At 40.2% G+C, this 20,054-nt stretch overlaps 1 protein-coding gene across 1 annotated transcript in view; it reads right to left on the bottom strand.

The window, feature by feature from the left end:
- The window catches only part of fras1 (Fraser extracellular matrix complex subunit 1), a gene marked incomplete at its 5' end in the record, with an annotated part of 266,195 nt that overhangs the window by 32,906 nt on the left and 213,235 nt on the right, over window positions 1–20,054 (bottom strand). Inside the window, 11 exons of the mRNA XM_084729014.1 lie at window positions 40–159; window positions 1,300–1,488; window positions 2,160–2,423; window positions 7,625–7,781; window positions 8,775–8,965; window positions 13,243–13,375; window positions 15,233–15,395; window positions 17,631–17,782; window positions 18,022–18,269; window positions 18,672–18,800; window positions 19,080–19,211. Coding sequence (XP_084585140.1) covers window positions 40–159; window positions 1,300–1,488; window positions 2,160–2,423; window positions 7,625–7,781; window positions 8,775–8,965; window positions 13,243–13,375; window positions 15,233–15,395; window positions 17,631–17,782; window positions 18,022–18,269; window positions 18,672–18,800; window positions 19,080–19,211 — 1,878 coding nt within the window. The remainder of the gene's footprint in view (window positions 1–39; window positions 160–1,299; window positions 1,489–2,159; window positions 2,424–7,624; window positions 7,782–8,774; window positions 8,966–13,242; window positions 13,376–15,232; window positions 15,396–17,630; window positions 17,783–18,021; window positions 18,270–18,671; window positions 18,801–19,079; window positions 19,212–20,054) is intronic.

The raw sequence follows: 20,054 nt of genomic DNA on the forward strand, positions 1-20,054 counted from the left end.
TTTAGCGCTGCAGGTAGCAGAGGGTGGAAGAAACCCTACCGAGCACGCTGATGAAGAAGGACTGGTCAATCAGTTTGTTGCCCTCTGGATCGACCAGGTTGAACTTGAAAGACAGGCTGCCTCCCTTCTCCCCTTTCTCATGGCTGTACTGCAGCAGGCCTGTGAGACGGGGACAAGCACTTGGTGTTATAATAAGGTTGCGTTTCAGCACCATGCACAGCTGGACAAATGAAAGCAGGAGACATCAGTAGATTATTATCATATAAAACGACAGACAAAATTACTGTGTGCAAACTAGACCATAATAGAGGATACTGGTGCTGCTTCTACTTATTTTTCTTTGTGAGTCATGATCACATGATGTAACAGTCAGATGACACTGGTCCTCCTCAGCAACCCAAGCAAAATCTTCTAGGCTGGGCTGCACCAACGAAAACTGATTTAATATATTATTTCGAATCAGAGTTTAGCAAAACTAGGTTTAAAATGAGTAAATCCATTTTAATATGAAGCAAAACTATGTTGCAGAATAAACTAACCTCAGTTTAGTAAATTCAAGTGATGTTAACTGACATTAAATTTTTGAACTTTTGGTTGCTCTGTATTCCTTAATAAAACATTACATTGTTTGCTAACTAGCTATAACGTAATATAAAACTCATTATATTGTTTGCTAGCTATTTTTTGGAGGTGCTGAATTATCAGCTAGTGAGAGAAAGAAGAGACACATAAAACTCATTGGGTTGAGTTAATTTGAAGAACTTGATTCATTTGCTCAGTACATCCCAAAAAGGTAGCCTTCTCCTCAAGAGAAAGTGTAAAGTTAGTACTGGACCGAAGTTTAAAAAAAAAAACAGTACATACCAGTTAATTTATTTGTGTTAAAAAAGTTTGCACACCACCTGTAACTTATGGTACTTTTGCGATACGTGTGATTTATTGTCAATAATGTCTCTCTATGCAAAGAGATACTTTTGAATGAGGACCTGAGGGAGGTTTAGAGGTCAAATTTGAGCTAAATTGAGAATTCTGGTACAAGTGCCGGGGCAATTGATTCTTGACCATGAAACTGTAGAATTTAAAGTTGTATATTTCTGCAAAAAACATCAACTGCTGCTCAACCGACTCCCTGCCAGAAAAAGTCTTGTAACCTCCAAAAACCAACAAAAATCTTGCATATTTTACAATTTTTGGGTGTTGATATAGAATTACACATTTTTTTAAAAAAAGGACTTTTGCAATAGCTACATCTGTTCACTTGAGAAAAGTAGGACAGAAGACAAGAGAACAAGCCGTCACCTTTGTTGACATCGTCCTGCGTGAAGCTCTGAACGGGTCCTTTCACAGAAATCTTCTCCACACGTCCGCTCTTGCTGAGCTGCAGTTTGCCGGTCGGGGGGTCTTTGGTCAGCACGTATCTGAGCTTCAGGCTGTCTGAGTCGACGTCTGTACCTTTCAGATTCTGCTCTGTGATCTTAGAGGAGGTTCCTGAAATAATTCAGAGCACTCAGTGTCTTTATCTGATAACGATAAAAGTAAATACAGCACAACATTATCCTGTTTCACTCAGTGAAAAGTGCTTTTATGATTTCAAAACAATTTCTCTTTTTTTCAAGATTACATTTTGGGGCTTTTTAGCCTTTCTTTGATAGGACAGCATCAGACAGACAGGACATGGGGAAGAGAGAGAGGAGGGAAGACGTGCAGCAAAGGGTCACAGGTGAGAATCAAACCCATGCCAGCTAATGGCATGGAACTCTTAGCCTTTGTATATGAGGCACGAGCAAAACCAAATGAGGTACCTTCAAAACAATTTTAAGGCCTAAATTTATCACTTTCATTTTCTTAATAAAAGAGACCTTGTATCAACACAACATTTTTTCTCCCCTCTCCTTCATTAATAAAGCCCTAATGTTAACAGTATCCTCACTGTAGCTTTAAAACTGAGGCTGCTGCAGCCTCTGAGAGAAACACTCTCGCTCTAAAATGTGGAAACTTTGCTTTTGACCTTGAAAAAGTATGTCCAAATAAATCCATTAAGTTATATTTTTAAAATAAGATGTAGGAGGGTATTAGGACCGGTAATAACTATGAAAAATGACTATTGCAGTTTCTCCTGGGTTGGGCCCTTTTTTGAGTCACACTGACTCGCCTCTCACCTGCAGGGAGCTGCAGGCCTCTGTTGACGGTCATTCGGGGTCCTTCGCTCCTCGTGACGTCCATGGTGAACTCCAGGCGGCCTGTGTGCGTGAAGATGCCATCGGTGAGGGTGAAGCCCATTTCATCAGCACCGCCGCTGACGGTTTCAGGTGTGTAAACCAGCAACTGGTCCAGGACGTCCTGGTAGGTGAAGGTGGAGCCCTGCGTGAGGACGCGGCCGTTCCCCAACGGCTGAGAGTAGAACTGCCGTCTGCGGAGTTTGCCTGAGGGAATGAGAGATTGATAAACCACAGATTTTGAAGTGGGTGCAAGTGTGTGTGTGTGTGTGTGTGTGTGTGTGTGTGTGTGTGTGTGTGTGTGTGTGTGTGCTAATTGTAGCTGAATATAGCAGCAGCTCAAACTGCATCTGGTTAAGTACTGTGATTATCTCAGTCAAACGAAGGTTTGAGTTTTTTTATGCGATACATGAAAGACATGGCAGGTCTTTGTAGAAACTAATGAGACTTTTTAGATTCCACTAAATTACACCGCTCCTTAAATCAAAGCCCAGGTTTAAATGGGATTTAATGCTAAATCTCAGAGCATAATGAGGACACACACAGACACAGACACACACACACACACACAGACAGACACAGACACACACACACACACACACACAGACACACACACACACACACAGACACACACACACACACACACACACACACACACACACACACACACACACACACTGTTAGTGAATTGATAACGATATGTTGCCTGATACATTAAAATTTTTAAATCTATGCCTTTATTAACCCTCTTTATATCTCAGCACCAGGTTAACCCAACATTTGCTTTTAAGATAAACATATAAATTGGGCTGGCATCATTTAAATCTTTTTAATACTTGTGCTAATACTGCTAGTGTTTAGGTGCCTAAAACAATGTAGCCACAAGCAAGATCTTTAGTTTGAGTAATAAAAATTTAAAATTGGCAAAATTATGATTTAAATTAAAAAGTATGAGACACAAATCTGAGCAAGCATCTGATGCCAGCTTTCAGTGTCATTTTGTGTTTTTGGGTTAGAACCTAAAAAGTGATTAGATTTTGTTGAAGCATTATTGAAGCATATACACCCACGTAGGAAGGGTCACTTTGGGACCTCGTTTAACTAAAAATTCTCTGGACCTTACTAATATCCCAAACCTTTACAGAACATTGGAGTAGTTCCTGAAATGTTCCCTTTATTACTTTTATGGCTCCATTTTGGTTTTTATATGTGGAACAATCCCCCATGGTTCCCTGTTAGTCACACTGTGTGTGTGGAGTTTGTATGTTTGGTTCGTATGTGTGTACATATGTGTGTATGTTAGGTTAATTCTCCTTAAACAGGGCACTAGCTTAGGACTAGAGCAGAAAAAAGAGACTGTTTTTGAGTAAACTTTCTCAGAATGTCCTGAATGTTCCCTGAAAGTCTGCCAGATAATAAACCTACTTTAAAAAAAAAAACAAAAAACTCCACACTGCGACAGTCTGTGAATGTTCTGGAAATGTACAATTTCTATCTTAGCAGTGCTTTCAATTTGCAAAAAAATATATGAAGGGTTCATTTGCAAAAAGAGATACCGCTGTTCTTATTTATTTATTTATAAATCATGCTGTCTTTTTGGAGTCCAATCTGGGGAATATCAATCAAAGTAGTGCTGAGTTGTTTTTATACGATATCTCTTTTTTTTTTTCTTTTCATACATCATGTTTTTTTCAGTGTGCATTCAAGGGAATATCAATCAAACTGCCACTGGTTTATTCATTTTAAAAATGGTGTTTATCTATTATTTAGTACACATGTATATGCCTTATGTTGACATGACACGCACTGTATCTACTAGATATAGGAGATATAGACTTTCCTCTTCTTGTAGTTTGTACTATTATCATATTTATTAATTTATAGTATCTAGTAGTTGATATTTGTTTGATGGCATGAGGTTACTTTGTGTGTCTGTCTGTGCGTCTGTGTGTGTTGAAGCATCAACGTCTTTATTATGTTAGAGAGGGTCTCTCATTCAGGCTCTCTCTGATAAATCTGTGTGTGTTACTGTGTGTGTGTGTGATGTGAGGACAGTGGGGAGGCAGCCTGTTAAAAAGACGAGCTGCCTGGGACTCATCGTCCCGTATGAAATCACTTCTCTCCTGCTCTCTGTCCCATCAGCGGTACACGCTGATGGTTTTATGGCGCTGGTACACTCGGTTTCACCGGCTGCTTTATGGTGCTTTTACTGGGGAGGGCAGGGAGGGCAGTTGGGGGGTGGGGGGCTGATATGAAGAACGTCCCCAAGCAGGTGTCTAACGGGGGGGGGGGGGGTGGACAGATAAGAAAGGTGGAGGGGTTGAAAAATAAGACCCAGCAAGGTCCAAATGGACATTTTTGAGCCATGAGGGTCATCTGCTGAATCGACTTTTTGAGCGCTGTCATCACAGCCAAAAATTCAGTGACTGTTATGAAAAAAAAAATAACGTTCAAACTATGAGCTAAAATTTCCCCTCGTCTTCACTAGATGATAAAAACATGAAGACTGGATGGGTTAAAGAGGAAAAAAGTGGGGATTTGAACGGACAGACGGAGCGTCAGTCAGCTCAGTCAACCGTCTGAAACTGGATCCCACGACTCCCGCTGTTTGAAAAACTGACTCCAAAGGGAAAGATGGAATAATTTCACTTCAACAAGAAATAAAATTGGACATCAGCTGACATCAGAACCTCTGAGGAAATGTTGTTTCAAAGATATTATATGATTCTTTCACTCTGCCTCAGTTTGATAAAAAAATGAATTGATTGCTTTAATTATAGGTATCAGAGAATGTTTTTTAATTAAATTAACATTAGAATTTCCACATCATAAAAAGTGCTTGACCTTTGGTAGTACCACAAGTCAATTAAATCAAACTAAAACACTGATTGGATGTCTGTTAAAAACAAAAACCCATTAAAACTTAAGTTTCGAGCAATTTTTTTTATATTTTTTGCTTCTCCCTTGACATTATTCCAATGTGACAGATCGCTTATTACTGCTCTTCACTTTCTTTATTGATTTTTTCACCCACTCCCTGATTCTGTATACTCTGCTAAAATTGGGTAAGGTGATACATTGCTGAGAGAGAAATACATTTTTGTCGAGAAAAAAAGGGGTCTTTTTTGTGAAGCAATTTCTTTTAGTCTACCAGGCTTTGACAGGCAGGAGAGAAAACTCAATTTGGGATGGTGAGTGGACGTCAGGAAAACAGAGTGTTTGGAGGTCAGTTGATTTGAGTGTGTGTCGTTGTGTTGCGGTGCGGCGAGTGTGTGAGGAATGGCTGCAGTCAGAGCGTGGGGCTGCAGCGGACGACCGGTGTGTTTGTCTTGTTTTAAACTGTTTGGGTGTCGGAAGTGAGAGTAATGTGTTTACGAGTGTGTGTGTGTGTGTGCGCGTGTGTGTGTGTTCTTCTCTATCACGTTCAGAACAATTTACTATCAACATGCCGGATACTCCTCAGCATAACTCTCTGCCGGGATGTTTATTAGTTTGTGGTGTGTGTGTGTGAGTGTGTGTGTAGAAGGAATATCTGATAGATAGGTGTTGTGTATGGGACTATGTATGTGTATATATGCTAATGTGTAGACTGCACATCTGTCTGCATAATTTTCCAGTGTTTACCTGCAGTGCATCCTGTTTGTATGTATGTTAATATACATGAGAAGCAGCTTTTGAAGCAGCTCTGTCACTGACATCTCCATTATATTTTAAAAGCAGTAATTATGATGCCATAATAACTGCTTAATGGCTGGTTTGGAATAAGCCACAAACTGTAATAAAAGCACGTAAACGCACCTTATTAAAACACAAGAATAAAAAGCCTTTGAAAAGACATTTCTTAGTTTTTATGCAGCCATCTGTGTGCTGCTGTTTGACTGCTTTGACTTTTTGTTAATGTTGCCTCTTGAATGGGAGACCTCAATCTTTCGACAACACAAATCAATACAACATAAGATGTAAACTGTATGTGTGAATGTCTTCATTCCATCTTCATTCACGTATTTAACTTGTAGGAACAGCGATTCGCACTAAAACTGCACCCACAGTGTTTTTTTTTTCCTTTTCACAGTGGAAACAGTTGTTATATACATGATATATGAGTTAACATATTAACAGATTTTTTTCTCCAGCTTTGGCATTAAAAGAGATCAAAACCATCTGATGAACAGTTTCATCCGAGATGTCTGGAGATAAAGTTGATCTCAGAATCCAATGAAATACAACTGTGCTTGCAAAAGCTGAAAAACTGCAGTTGTGTAGCTGCCCTGTATATTGTTGTCCATGTTTTATTTGTTTTACTCATAGCGATATGTATTTTTTACTTGCTTAGGGATCAGTAGAGTATAAACCAATATCTCCTCTCATAAAAACACACACACACACACACTCCAGTGTGCACATACACACGCTTATACACTCTTATACATGACAAACATTTTCTGCTTTTAAACTGATATTATTTTTATTGTTGTTTGTTATTATTGTTGTTACAATCATACATATTTTGTCCCAATTAGATTTCCATCACTGTATAATTTTCTTTATGCTAATTTTGTGACCGCATACCTGCCTCTCCCTGCACTGTATATTATTTGTTATCTTTGCCATTTTGTGTATTTTTTTTTAAAGCTACTACAAGGAACTTTGATATTTTGTTGATTTTGGAGGCCTGTGGACAAAAGTAGTTTCCACTGTAATAAACAGAAAATATTCTGCTTAATTTTAACCGTCTAATGGACTAGTCACTCAAACTTTGCCTGGGAAAATATAAATACAGACCTGTTTCATCTGATTTCACAGAGATGATGGGAAGAATTGTGAAAAACACAACAGAAATAGCCAATCTTCTCACAGATGGTCTCATTAACTCATATAAAAACAAACAGGGGCATCAGTAATAAATTGAGACTCCCTGTATTGGCGTTAAATTGTGCAAAATAAAACTAAGCCGAACTATCAGGACCACCACATACAACCCTGCAATAAATCTGTCCTTCATCAAGGTTTTACTGTTCTGTTTTTGTTGATTTGAGTTAATGGTTATTTTGAAGGCAGTGGTGCTTTTGAAGGTGTCATATTGAGACATGTTTCAAATAGTTTGTTGATTTCTTTCATATTCCTGAGAGAAAACTAAATAGTCTAAACTCTTCTCAGTATAACAATGATAGGATTTATTGCAGGGTTGGTGCATTAGACTGCATTATTTTTAGGGAGGTAGAGACTGTGTATAAAGATGGAGGACAGTGACAGTGAAGCAAAAACATCTCGCTCGCCCCCTGGTGGCTGGGTGCAGTATAGGTCATAAATCCCACCTCCGCCCATGTTAGCTGATGGGACATGAGTCATAATAGTCAATAGGTAGACCCAGTTACTATACAGTTGTATGTTCTGTTATCATTGCTCACCATAGGAAGGCTTCCTGATGATGGTGAAGAGGATCTCGTTCTCCGGTGTGTCCAGGTCGAGGACGCTGAGAGATGAGTTGGTGATGACGACTCCAGAGTTCTCCTCCACGTGGATGCTGCTGACTGATACCACCGGCCGTCTGTCCTCTTTACTCTGCTGAGAGAGGAAAAGCAAACCGTTTCATGAGATAACTGCATTAATTATTTATGTGACACAACGATTTTGCTACCCAACAAATTTAGCACAAGAGCTAGATTCAAACCTTCTTCAAATATTTCAGAAAGATGATTAACTGCTTTGAAGTTTGTATATAAAATCACTATCTTTACTATATAAAACACACACACTCTATACTGCCACCCCTGAATGCATATACACACCCACTCTAACACACACACACACACACACACTTAAAGACTTACTGTATGCATACAGCTCACGTGCAAACGCACACACTTAACCGCTCACTGACAGCCTCATCAATTCAACTCAAGACATAAAACCTGCTTAAGTGATGGATTTGGATGCTGAGTTTGTTTAGGCTGAAGGACAGAGCTGTTTTTTTTGAAGATGAAGTCATGTGCAGTTCAAGGATGGGGGTTTAAAAGAGCTGCTACGCGAGACGTTTCATTTTTAAATGACTGACGGAGCGTGCAGCCGTGAAGTCCTCCTCTCATCTCTTCACAGCAGCACCGTCCCAGCTAAACTTCAACTTCCTCAAACTTTTACTGATGACAGAGAGCAGCTGTTATAATCGGTTTGTTTTGGTCCTCAGCAAGATACCAACTCAGCACATTTTAAATACCGAGGGATTTTAATTGATGACCACTTGTCAAGCTATTTCTACGACTGAAAAGAAACAAGTCTTGTTTTTCTTTTTGTGTGAAACATAAATTAAGGGCATCTAAGTTTTTGGTAGTTGTCTCTACCTATTCTATTGCGCTTGTCTAAATGTCTCTCGTAGTGTCTGTTCTTTACACATTATTGAAGTTTTTTTTTTTTTTAAGTGAAGTTTTATAATGGCAACACAAAATGTTAACTGGAGGTAACTAACTAGAGACACCATCTCACACTCTGTTGTTCAAGACGTGGCTCTGAAGCATATTCGCTTCAAGATTTAAGACGTCACGGTTCACAGACAGCAGCTACCTGGATGTCAATTTCGACGTTGAAAGCTTCTGTCTGGCTGTGTCCATCGCTGATGTAGAAGCTGAAGACGTCCTGTTTGGCCTGAACTTTGTGCTCGCTGTACTGGACGTAGAAGATGTGGTCTGATGTCAGGTCGTCCACGGAGAACGGCGCATCAGGGGTGACGACCCGCGAGCCGCCAACTGAGCCTCCTGGTGGACGAGAGGATGAAGAGACAGGTAATGGAAATCTGAGAAAAAAAAGTTACCGTCTCCTTAACTGATCTTCAGTCCATTTTTTTTGTCCGTTACTTTTTAATGCTTTTGTCCTTTAAAAAGCACAGACATAAGTTCTGTCACTTTGTTACAGCCTTCATTCATTTTTATCTCCAGCTGTGACTTCACATTTCAGCAGCACTTCCTAGACCGCAACATTTACCGAACTACAACACAAAACTCATGTTCCTCTCGGCGACCAGTTACCAGGCCGTCACTTATAACATCTGACAGCTGGAATGACAGCAGAACGTGTCTTTTTTCCCCAAATGGCCTTTTTATTTCCTTTTAGTCAGAATCGTCTGGCAGTTTGAATGCAGGATAGATGCGCCGAGACTTTTACAGTTCCCTACTATTCTGACACTCATGTCATCGAAGGAGAGTCGTAGTGAATGTGCAAAATCAACCTTGAAATCTCTCAAGTTTAAGACAAAGTGTGAGCGCCTCCGTCGCACAAGATGGATGACTCCATGGTGAGCTGAGTCAGGGCTCCGCAGGGAAAAGCCAATGTGTGTATTTGTGCGTGTGTGTGTTTCAGGCACAACGGTAAATCACATCACATCTCCATCATCTGTCTGTTATAAGGTGAGGGGAGGGAGTCTCTTATCTGAGCGGGAACCATCGCAGAATCGTAATCAGGATGGGAAATCACCTGCAGCCTCACAAAGCAATTTTTGTTCTGTTCTCAAAACCTGATATCTGATTATTTCAGAACTGAAATACAGAAGTAACACTGCTGACATCGCGGACGATCTCTGATTGACCAAAACTAATAAAATTTGTGAAATTATATATGAGTAAACCACAGGAAATGAGTTTTCAGGGACAAGAAAAACAGATGTGTCGAGTTTCATTTCACAGTGAAAAATATATGTAATAACTTCTTTCACACCTTTAAATATTTCTGAGACTTTAATTAATTTCAACTTTGGTTGCCTTATGGGAATACTTTCCTGAAAACTTCTGTATTGATTATTTTACAGTTGAAATACATAAGAACAATGTAATTCAATACTGAATGTTGAGCTACCTACATATTATTGAAATATATCAGGCAATTAACTGCATTATTATCCCAAATGTGACCAAAAATGGATTGTTTTGTAACTTCACCAGTAACTTCACCATTGAAAGTGCTAAAGGTGAAGCTGATGCAACTAACATTAGCCATGCTACCACTGCTGCTGACTTCACAGCTATGGGCAAGTGCAAACCAGAGAAAACCTGAAAATATTCAATGTAATATCTGTAGTAGGGGGCCCTGCTCCATCTCTCTATCAACTACGGGGTCCACGGAGTGAAAAACATCCTGGTATAATGCGCTTGTCTTGTGCTTGTGTGGGTTCAGTGTCCCTGAAACCTGCAGGCAACCTGCCTGAGCTTCAGGTCTGGAGACGAGGGGGTCGGGTAGAGACAACTTAGTCCAATATATTTTGAATTTGGACTGCAGTACCCAGTTTTGAACACTATGATGTTACGTATTAACCTCTAAGGCCTCTGGATATTTATAATAATCTCATTCTGCTGAGGAAATTAATTTTGGTCTCCAACAGACAGCGTAACCAAATGCAATAAAAATAACTAAGTCTGTATGAATGTACACACCAGTTATGTGACTGTACCCCCAGTGAAATGTGTGAATTATTGTGTTGAACAAAATAAACAAATGAATTAGTGATGGATCATTTCATAAAAACTTAAAGGCCCCACTTGCTGCTCCGGAGGTTGTTCTCTTACTTCACAACACTAAAGTGTTGCATGGACTGTGTTTAGAGCCCTGCTAGGTGTGGGGATATAAATGGAAAGAGTGACACTGGAGGAAAGGCCAGAGGTTTATTATTACTTCTCAGCTATTATAATTAAAATGCATAATATTAGAGAATGTCTTCAGTGCGGCCCTGCATGTGTGAGTGTCACAGTGCTAACCACACAAATGTGAATGCAAATGGTAGAAGCTGCTTTGCATATAAATACTCCGTTAATGTACGTAGGTGTGTATTCTACTCTGTATATTTCTGCAGATGTTTGTATAACGTCTGTGTAATCATGTAAATGCAGAACGTGTGAATAAATGCCTTTTGCGTTTCCCTGCATCTGCAACTCAGCACACTATACCTGTGCTCGCTGGTTTTGCCGAGGAAAACAGCTGACACATTGACAGTGACACAGACTGGCCTCTCATGTGCCCCGGTGACAGCAGCAATCCAGTCACCTCACCCTGCCGACTGACTCTGCTGAATACCAACCACTGTCCCTCTGCTCCAGCAGCCACCTAGAACAGTCAGCCGGGACACGGGGAGAGAAGACTGGTGCCGACCGCTTATCTGCAGCAGCAGACAATATAAATATCTAACTCCACGCATCCTTCATCGCATCTGCAGATAACTCTTTCTTGCGTGAAATATGACAGAGCCTCATTTGTATTACTGTGGCCTCACATCTATTATTAAAAATAAAAAAGTGCTACTTTGCATATCAGTTCTGCATAGCAATTTTCTGTTAAAGCTAAAAACGCTGCTAACAAACAGCTTGTAATCACTTCAACAGTTTTAATGTGATTTTATAATTTAAAGTTGTCACAGAGATGCTGACATGATGACCATTAGAGGTCATGGCTGAAAGGTCCTTATTTATGTGATGATGAATTAGCAATGAAAGCCATGAGATGAAAGCTTGGGAGAAAAGTTAGTGAGTACCCGTCGATTAAGATTTTTTATTTGTAAAGATTTGTCTGTAATGTTATTTTTGTTGTTTATTTCGTTAAAGGAGAACTATAGCAGCTGGTGGACTCATGCGAGTCAGATTTAAAACTAGAATTATCACCTCACAGTTGTCAACCACTCAAGCTGCAGTTTACATTAATATCTGTCCAGACTCATATTTGCAGTGAAGACTTTGAAGGAATTTAACAAAGGGTTTTAGGTGTATTTTTGTGTGTACCTGTGTATGATTCCAGTGAATAATTTCCAGTGAGCAACATGCTCAAAGTTGAAGCACTTCCATCTGAGATACCACGCTCACAAGAATGAGATGGATGTGGGGACAAACTGACCTTCAACTCTGACCAGCAAAATCTACTCAGTTCATCCTTGAGTCCAAGTGAGGGTTTGTGCCCAGTTTGAAGAAATTCAAGAAAGCGTTCTTGATATATCGTGTTCACAAAAATGGGTAGGATGAACAACCTGAAAACATAAAACCTCTGGAGACAGTTGTTGCTGATTAAAATCGAACCAGCAGATCTTGAGATACTCTGACTTTTAGTCTTTAACACACTGAATCCTCTGTTTCACGAGGCAACTGAATAGTCTCTTTAATGCAAAGCATGTTTTAGCCTTCTAAACTTTGTTTTGTTATCGTTAGGCAGCATTTACAATTTCACAGTAGAGTTTTGTACTTTCACATCCAGCATGTTAGCCTGGGAACCAGACGAATCTGCCGAGCTCATGTTTTCTTTTGCTCTGGCAGATTTTAACAGATTCACATTTGCAAATTAGTCTGCGGATGCCAGGCTACCAGCATGCAGACCATATGGTTGAATGTAATGTATATGTGACTCATGAAAATCCAAACACCGTCATCCAATCTGAAAAGTTATTTATGGGCTACATATGCTATAACAATACAAACACTACTATCCTCATCTGTATAGTATAACTTTACTTTAAGTGTTTTGTGTTGCTTTTGCCATTTTCTGTCGACACCCAAGTGTTGTATTTGATGCTTGACTTCCATTTCCGCTCTTGTAATGATATGTTTTCCCAGTCAGACTCAATTCCTTTTCAAATCATCTCACCTTTTTCATTTTTCCCAAACAGTTCCTCTCAGGGACAGAAGAAAGTACAGGAGCGGTTGAGCAAGCATGCAGTCAAAATTGGGACTTCAACAATGGCCCCATCTGTAGCCGGCTATCTGGCAGTGCTAATCCACAACATAATCAGGCTGTGACAGATGGCAGCGGCACCGCAGAGAATTCGACCGGCATTGTGTGCATATGAGTGTGACATAAATAGAAATGTGGAAATTATTCGAAGTAATGCAGGTGTGACCTTGTGTGTACACACAGGAGCAACACTGCGTCACATGTACACGAACATGCTGAGTTTGTTTTGTCTGTTCATGTTCTGATTTATAACCAAACATGAGTATATCCATGGAGACATAAAGACCGGCCTGCACTAAACCACCTTCTGTAACAACGTCAACCAAGTTCTCACCTGCTTTGGTGTTTTCGATGTAGCCGTACTTTGGAGGACTGACGAGCCAGACCAGCAGGTCCTTCCTGGGCGTGTCCAGGTCCGACACTATGATGTGATTGGTCGAGAGCTGCACTCGGCCGCCTTCCTGGACCTAAAAAACAAAATACTACAATAAGTCCTGTTGGTCCAGATGTTTTGTGCTCTACAGACCAACAGGGGGTGGGGTTACTTTATCTCGACTTAAGTTTTGGATATTATAACATGTTAGGCCTTTTATTTTTTATTGGCAGCAGCTGGTAGCTCAAATTTTACTTCTTTTCTCTTTTTTGCTTCTTTTTCGATTACTTACTTTCTCTGCCTCCTCAGAAGAAACTATTAACTCTCTTAAAATGTTTTTTTTACATGTTAGCAACGTGGTTGCCAGAGTAATAGGAACACAGAAACTGAAACTGAGTGCAGCACAGACAGAAGCTACCAAACACAAGGTATTTACTGAATGAATAGCCTATAGAGTAATGTAATTATCATACAGCTTTCTTTATAGGAAATGTTCTGTTCCCCCGGCATCAGGAACCTCTGCTATAGAAATCCAACAAGTGAATCAATAATGTTGACACAAGCAGTGACACAGGGTTCCAGTGAAATGTTTTTGTTCACATGTTTCAATAGTTCTTTTCAATAATTGTATCTGATGGTTATGGTGCATTTATTCCCATCTTATACATTGTGCCAAGTCCCATTAATTTGACTCTATACCGTTTTCCTCTCAGAAAACAGACGTGAACTTTGGAAAACTGTTTTTGTCTGATAGTTAATTTATTTATCTTTAATTATTATTCATTCTTGGGGAAATTATCCTCATCTGGGCTTTTTGCCATAAAGAAATGACTGAGCATTTCAGGACAATTCGGCACTTTACTGCAAATCCTAAGAGGAAATTTGATGGGCCAAGGAAGCTGGCAAATTGTTAAGTGCTGCTTGAGTTTTTTTTTTTTGCTCTATTGTTGCTTCCACTTTAATTATGTTCTTTTTAGTTTCCCAAACCAAATAAAACTGCTAACAAGAGCAACCACTGGAGAAGTTTCACTTTCTGCTATATTTTGAGCCCGTTTTTGCTTAAAAGAAGGAAGACTTTTCCCCTTTCTCTGTCTACAACTAAAAAAAAACAGGCCTCCCACATAACTGGAGCAGAGATTCTGAAGTAGAGACCATTGGGATTTCATGTTATATGTTGGAGGATTCACCCCTGAGGGAGGCTCTGCGGTGAACACCAGCGTAACCTTTATTAGATCTGACATCACGTTTCCCCTCCTCTACCAGGTGTCCTACACAGCTGGAGCTCGGCTCCCTCTCCGAGTGTGATGTTGCAAATTCCTGTTCCCTTCAAGACACATTTCACATTTCTACTGCCAAAAGAAAAGAATGCAGTAATGGAGGACAGATAAGTTGCTGGGAATGGTAAGCTGAAGCATTCGATGGATATTTAATAAGAAAGTGAGAAATAAAGTGCCAAGATTAGCTGAGAGGATGAACAATCGTGTCTTGAGTGATTATCTATCAAACACACGGTCCATCTCAAACAAACGGGATGTTTTTCTGTGTTCACTTTTATAAGACGAATGCTCTCATCGAGATTAAAAAAAAAAAAAGAAGCGCAGAGATTTACTAACAGGGTTAATCGCTCACTATCTGAGGGACAGCATGTGACAGTGTGTGATAGTTTCTTATGCTTCATTTGTCTCGTTAATGACTGTTTCTAAATACAGCAGCTGCTTTAAACAACTCAAAAGAGTATTTTAGGATTTCAGTCTCGTGTGAGCAGGCAGGGTAATGGAGAGGAAATAACAATGTGCAGTTTGTGTGTATAAAACATCCATAAAATTTTAGTTTTGTACGTATTAGGATAATTTCAGAACTGGGCCTGTGTGGTTGTGCGTGTTGTTTTTTTGTGCTTGTCACAATATATTGATGTACACTGTGTAACCATGCAGTGCGAGCGTGTGAGTACCTTGATGCCGCTGCGGACCGTGACCACCGGCGGCTGTCTGGGCGTGGAGGTGATGGTGATGGTGCACATTTGGTTGTCAAGGCGATTGTTGTCTCCATCATAAACGACAAAGTGGAAGATGTCGGTGACCGGCTGGCTGCCCGTTTCTAAGGAAGTGATGTACCTGTAGATGGAGATGTTGCTTAGATTTATTGTTACATTTATTGCATGTTGTTTGATAAATATTTTGCTTGATACAATAATCCTCTTCTAATGAATGCATAAATATGTGTTTATGTCTATGTCCCAGACTGATTGCGGACTTGGGAAAGCTATGCATTAGCCCTCCCACAACGATACAGCTGCTAATCTCTACAAAGGACTAATAAAATTGAAACCCATACTGGTATAATCTTCTCTAATCCCATTTAATTCTCATAAAACAATTCCCGGCTCTTGTTTGTATGAGCTGACACCAGAGAGACAAAACTAATACAGACGATTTGAAGATTGCCCCCGGAGATTGTCCTGCGTTAAAGCTAATCAGGGCCTGCATTATGGAAATGAAGCAGTTAGTATCTGAATATTTATATTTCATCTTAGCGCCTTTCATCGGGGGCCTCAGTACTTCTTGCAGGTAATATCAGAATGACGCTAATTGGCACTGCTTGTGCCAAAAGGCTGAGTCATTGAACTTAATGGGAAAAAAGGCAAATAAAATAATTTCCCGTTAATTCATTTGTTTTCTTACTGGGGTTTTGGTAACGTTAATGTTTGCAGAGCTCTCGTCTCGTGAGAAAAAATGTTAGACTGAAGGAAAACAAAATGTCTCTGCAAGCTATTATCACCGCCTCCTCTGCTGCAACGCTGAGGGGAAAATGATCCCCGTCAACTCGGGCTGCAATCAGAGAAATTGATCATGACTTTGACTGCAGCATGAACAACCCTCCAATCTCCTTTATCTCCTACAGTGTGGAATGAACACCAGACTTGTCTTTTAGAACGGCCTCTTTACTGAAGGCTCAAAAATCCTCTTGGTATGTCAGCTAGCCAGAACCGTATCGCTCTTGTTCTGCACAAACCTCTTGACTTCCGTCTGAGTGGTTTTCATGTTTAACTTCTGTTGAAGGATTCTACGGTCCTCTATGGATTGATAATGTTATGGAACACTTGTGAATCTCTTTACACCCTGAATACACTCATTGTTTCTGCAGGTCAAGGTGAAAACAGAGTCCTGAAAAATCCGTATCCACATTTTATTGCTTATTGTACATAAAAAAAGTTGTCATCACGAGGGAGCTGTTAACAGAACTCTTTCAGCATTTTTTATTGAAGAACTAAAAAGGTGCTACTTCACTCTCTTCTCTCACATGGACACTCATGAACTTTTATTGCTTATACAACGACGGCTTCTGGAAATGGCATAGGGTTTTTGAAAGTCATTTTTGGTTAATAGCTGTGGGTATTATCTGGATATTCTGTTTTTATAAGCCTCTGAAGTAACACCGAAACCATCGTGGGAAACTAAAACCCTGTACTGAAACAAGGATATTCTTTTGGGTAGTTTTCACGGCAGGTTTGTAAGACTCTTGCCTTTGAAACAAAGTCAAATATTAATTATGTAAATTGTATTTCTCTGCACAGCTATTTGATAAACAAAAAAGAAGACAAACACTTCAAGGTGTGACCATGAAGTGACAAGAAAAGTCAAAAAAAAGGCAGATAAATCTGTCTAACCTTGGTGGAAACCTTTTCAAAGGCCAGGATGTTTTCGTCATCAAAAAACCTTCCAGATTTCAGATTTGGTTTTGATTTGAAACTCTCTGCAGGATTGCTTGAAATCGTTCTACATTGTTGACAGTGTGTTAAACTCTTGCTCTCTTAGAAACAATGGTTCTAAAAATGTTCTTCCTGGAGGGCTGAGTTTCTACCCAGAACCATTTGTTTGTGAAGGAAACTTTTTGAAACAAAAGGGTTCATCAAGGGTTCTTGGTGAGGGTTCACTTTTCATCCACTGGAGCATTTTTGGAAGAAAGAGTTCTTTAAGGAGTGTTTAAATCTTTCTCCCCCTGGGAGAGTTCTAGATAAAACCCTTGGGATATTAACAGCAGAACCTATTTGTTGGGTTCTAGATAACCCCCCCCCCCGGTGGCTAACTGTAGGCACCCTTAGGAGGTGGGAACTTTGTGGATAGAACCCTCAGAGAGCTTTCTGGGTGGAAAGAAGGGTTCTCTTTAGAAACTCTCATAGGAGGTTCTAAGCAGAAGTTTTCAGAGGGTTGTAGGTATAATCCTTTATGTTGGGTCTTAGGTAGAACGTTCTCAAAGGGTGTGAACAGAGCCAAAAAGAGTTTTCTTATGGGTACAAGCTGAAGAACGCTTTATGGTTCTAGTTAGTACCATTTTTTCTGAGAGTGTACCTGATCTTGTGCTGGTTGATGTCCTCCATGGTGAAGGAGGAGTACTCCCTCAGCTCCTGGTGCTCCTGCTGGGACTGGCTCCTGGTCAGGATGCCGTACATCGGTACCGACACCAACTGGATCTGAATCTGGTCATCTGGGGACGTGTCGTCCTGCGAGAGACAAAACACTGTAACTCTGGTAGTGATCACTAGAGTCTGTATCTACAAATTTGAAGAACAAAACTTTTACATCTTTAAAAAAAAAAAACACAAAACAAAACACCATATTCCACCTGAAACTAACTCTGTGTTGCAGAGGAATGTATCGCATATAGAAAAATATCTCCAGTTCTGTAAACAAAGATCAAATAAAGTAAAAAAAAAGTAAGCATTTATTTTTGTTTACTCACGGTATAAGCCAGGTGCGAGCGTCTGATCACGGTGCTGCTTTTCTCGCCCACTTCCAGTGACAGCGTGGCTGCCGGGTCCTGTTGCGGCCCGTTGTCGCCGGTGCCCAGCACCGCCACCTGCACCACTGTGGTTGCCATGGAGATGCCATCGCTGACGGAAAAGGTGATGGCGTCATCCTGGTTGGAGAGGCCGGTGTGTCGGTAGAGCAGAACGTTGCGGGTGACGTCGCTGAAAGTGAAGGTGTCACCTGACGGGTTTGGAGATAAACAGTTGGTTTGAGTCCTTTGAGTATTTTTCTTTTTAACTGCAAGTGTTTTTTTGTTTTTTTTTATCAACCTGCAAGTCAAGGTTTTGTTAAGCTCAAGAGTGTACAGGGACGACTTTATAACTACTGGAGAATGATGCTAATTGAACAGATCAATACATTTAGACACATCTATCTGATAGAGATCTGTTTTGGGTTTGTGATGGCTAAACAATCAGAACCATAAACATCCTCCAGTGGTCAGGATCTACTGGAACAAGTGAAGGAGAACTCTTTGCCTGCTTAATGTCTGACTGACCACAGTTTAGAGTACGTTTTGTGGTTAGTCAGTAGTTGTGACATCAACTTTCGATACGTCTGTGTTATGCGTGTGTATCATCTCACCATTGGTCATGCTGGTGTGTTTACTGCCGTCTGTCTTTATCAGCTCTCCGTGGATGGGCGCCTCCACCAGCTCAAACTCCAACTCATCTGGAGCCGTGTCAGCGTCGCTCACTGCCAACTGCTGACCGCCTACACACACACACACACACACACACACACACACACACGCACACACATGAAGATTGAAGCACTATGAGAGATGAAGCAGGAGAAGGAGAAAATTAACTGTCTGTACCAGACACACACACACTCACACAGCTCCCTCTCCTGCATTGTTGATCATCAGGGTCGTACTTCAGAGCTCATTACCTCACACAGACCACTTCATCACATACTGGACGCTCCTCTCCACAGTCTCTCTTCTTGGAAATTGGTGTTATTGCTGCGTTTTTGTGAACGTTCTCTTACCTATGGCGGCCTGTCCTCCCACGCTGACCTCCAGCAGCGGGTCGAGAACCTGAAACACCGGCGGCTGCTGGTGGTTGGACAGCAGCAGGATGGCAAAGTCCAGTTCAGGGGTGGTGTGTTCACCGTCAGACACTGAGGCACACAGACAAATAACAGAACACAATGAAAGCGAACGCACCAAACATAAAAACACAGAGAAAAATAAGGAAATTAATCAGACTCATCACACACAGACCCCTGACGATAATTATCTCCCCAGCTCTTTTATTGAGGAATATTATGAAACTGGGGGGAAAACCCTAATCAGCTTCCTTGCATCTAATCTCTCAACACAAGATTATTAATAAAAGAAAGAAAGAAAAAAAAAACACGAGAGCACAAGAGCTGTGATTAAAAATCTCCATGAATGAAGACACATAATCAATTAAACCGCTGAAACAGTCTGGGGATTCAGGTGGAAACTCGTTATACTTATTAAATGTTTTGGGGGGATTATCGGCTTTACTAGCTCCGCTTGTCACTTCCACACATGACGTGAAAAAAGAATCAACAAACTAAAAAAGTACAACAAGCCAATTATCATATCCTGCTATAAAAAGATGGTGTGATTGATTAATAATGACAGAGCAGACAGAGCAGATGTAAAGAGCGGAAAAACTGCTTTTGTTACATAAAAAAAGGTGACTTTACATTCAAATTAGCTCATATTTTAATTGCTCGTATTGCATTTCCCTGCTTTATTCTAGTGACTAATTAAATACTTGGAATTTAAATAAGGAAATTAATGATGGAGTTTGAAAATATTTTCCTCTCTTTTTGATGAAATATTTACAGATGTGTTTATATACAGCAAAATGTGGATTTTCACTGTAACGTTAATTATGAAATTATTCTGAAAAAGAAAAAAGAAGCCTCAAGCATCATTTTTTGCAAAGTTTTTCATATCCACAGAGTGCAGTCGGAGAAGATTATCCT

This window comes from Lutjanus erythropterus, chromosome 10 (assembly GCF_056507025.1).
Source record: "Lutjanus erythropterus isolate fLutEry1 chromosome 10, fLutEry1.hap2, whole genome shotgun sequence".
Classification (NCBI taxonomy): Eukaryota; Metazoa; Chordata; class Actinopteri; order Lutjaniformes; family Lutjanidae; genus Lutjanus; species Lutjanus erythropterus.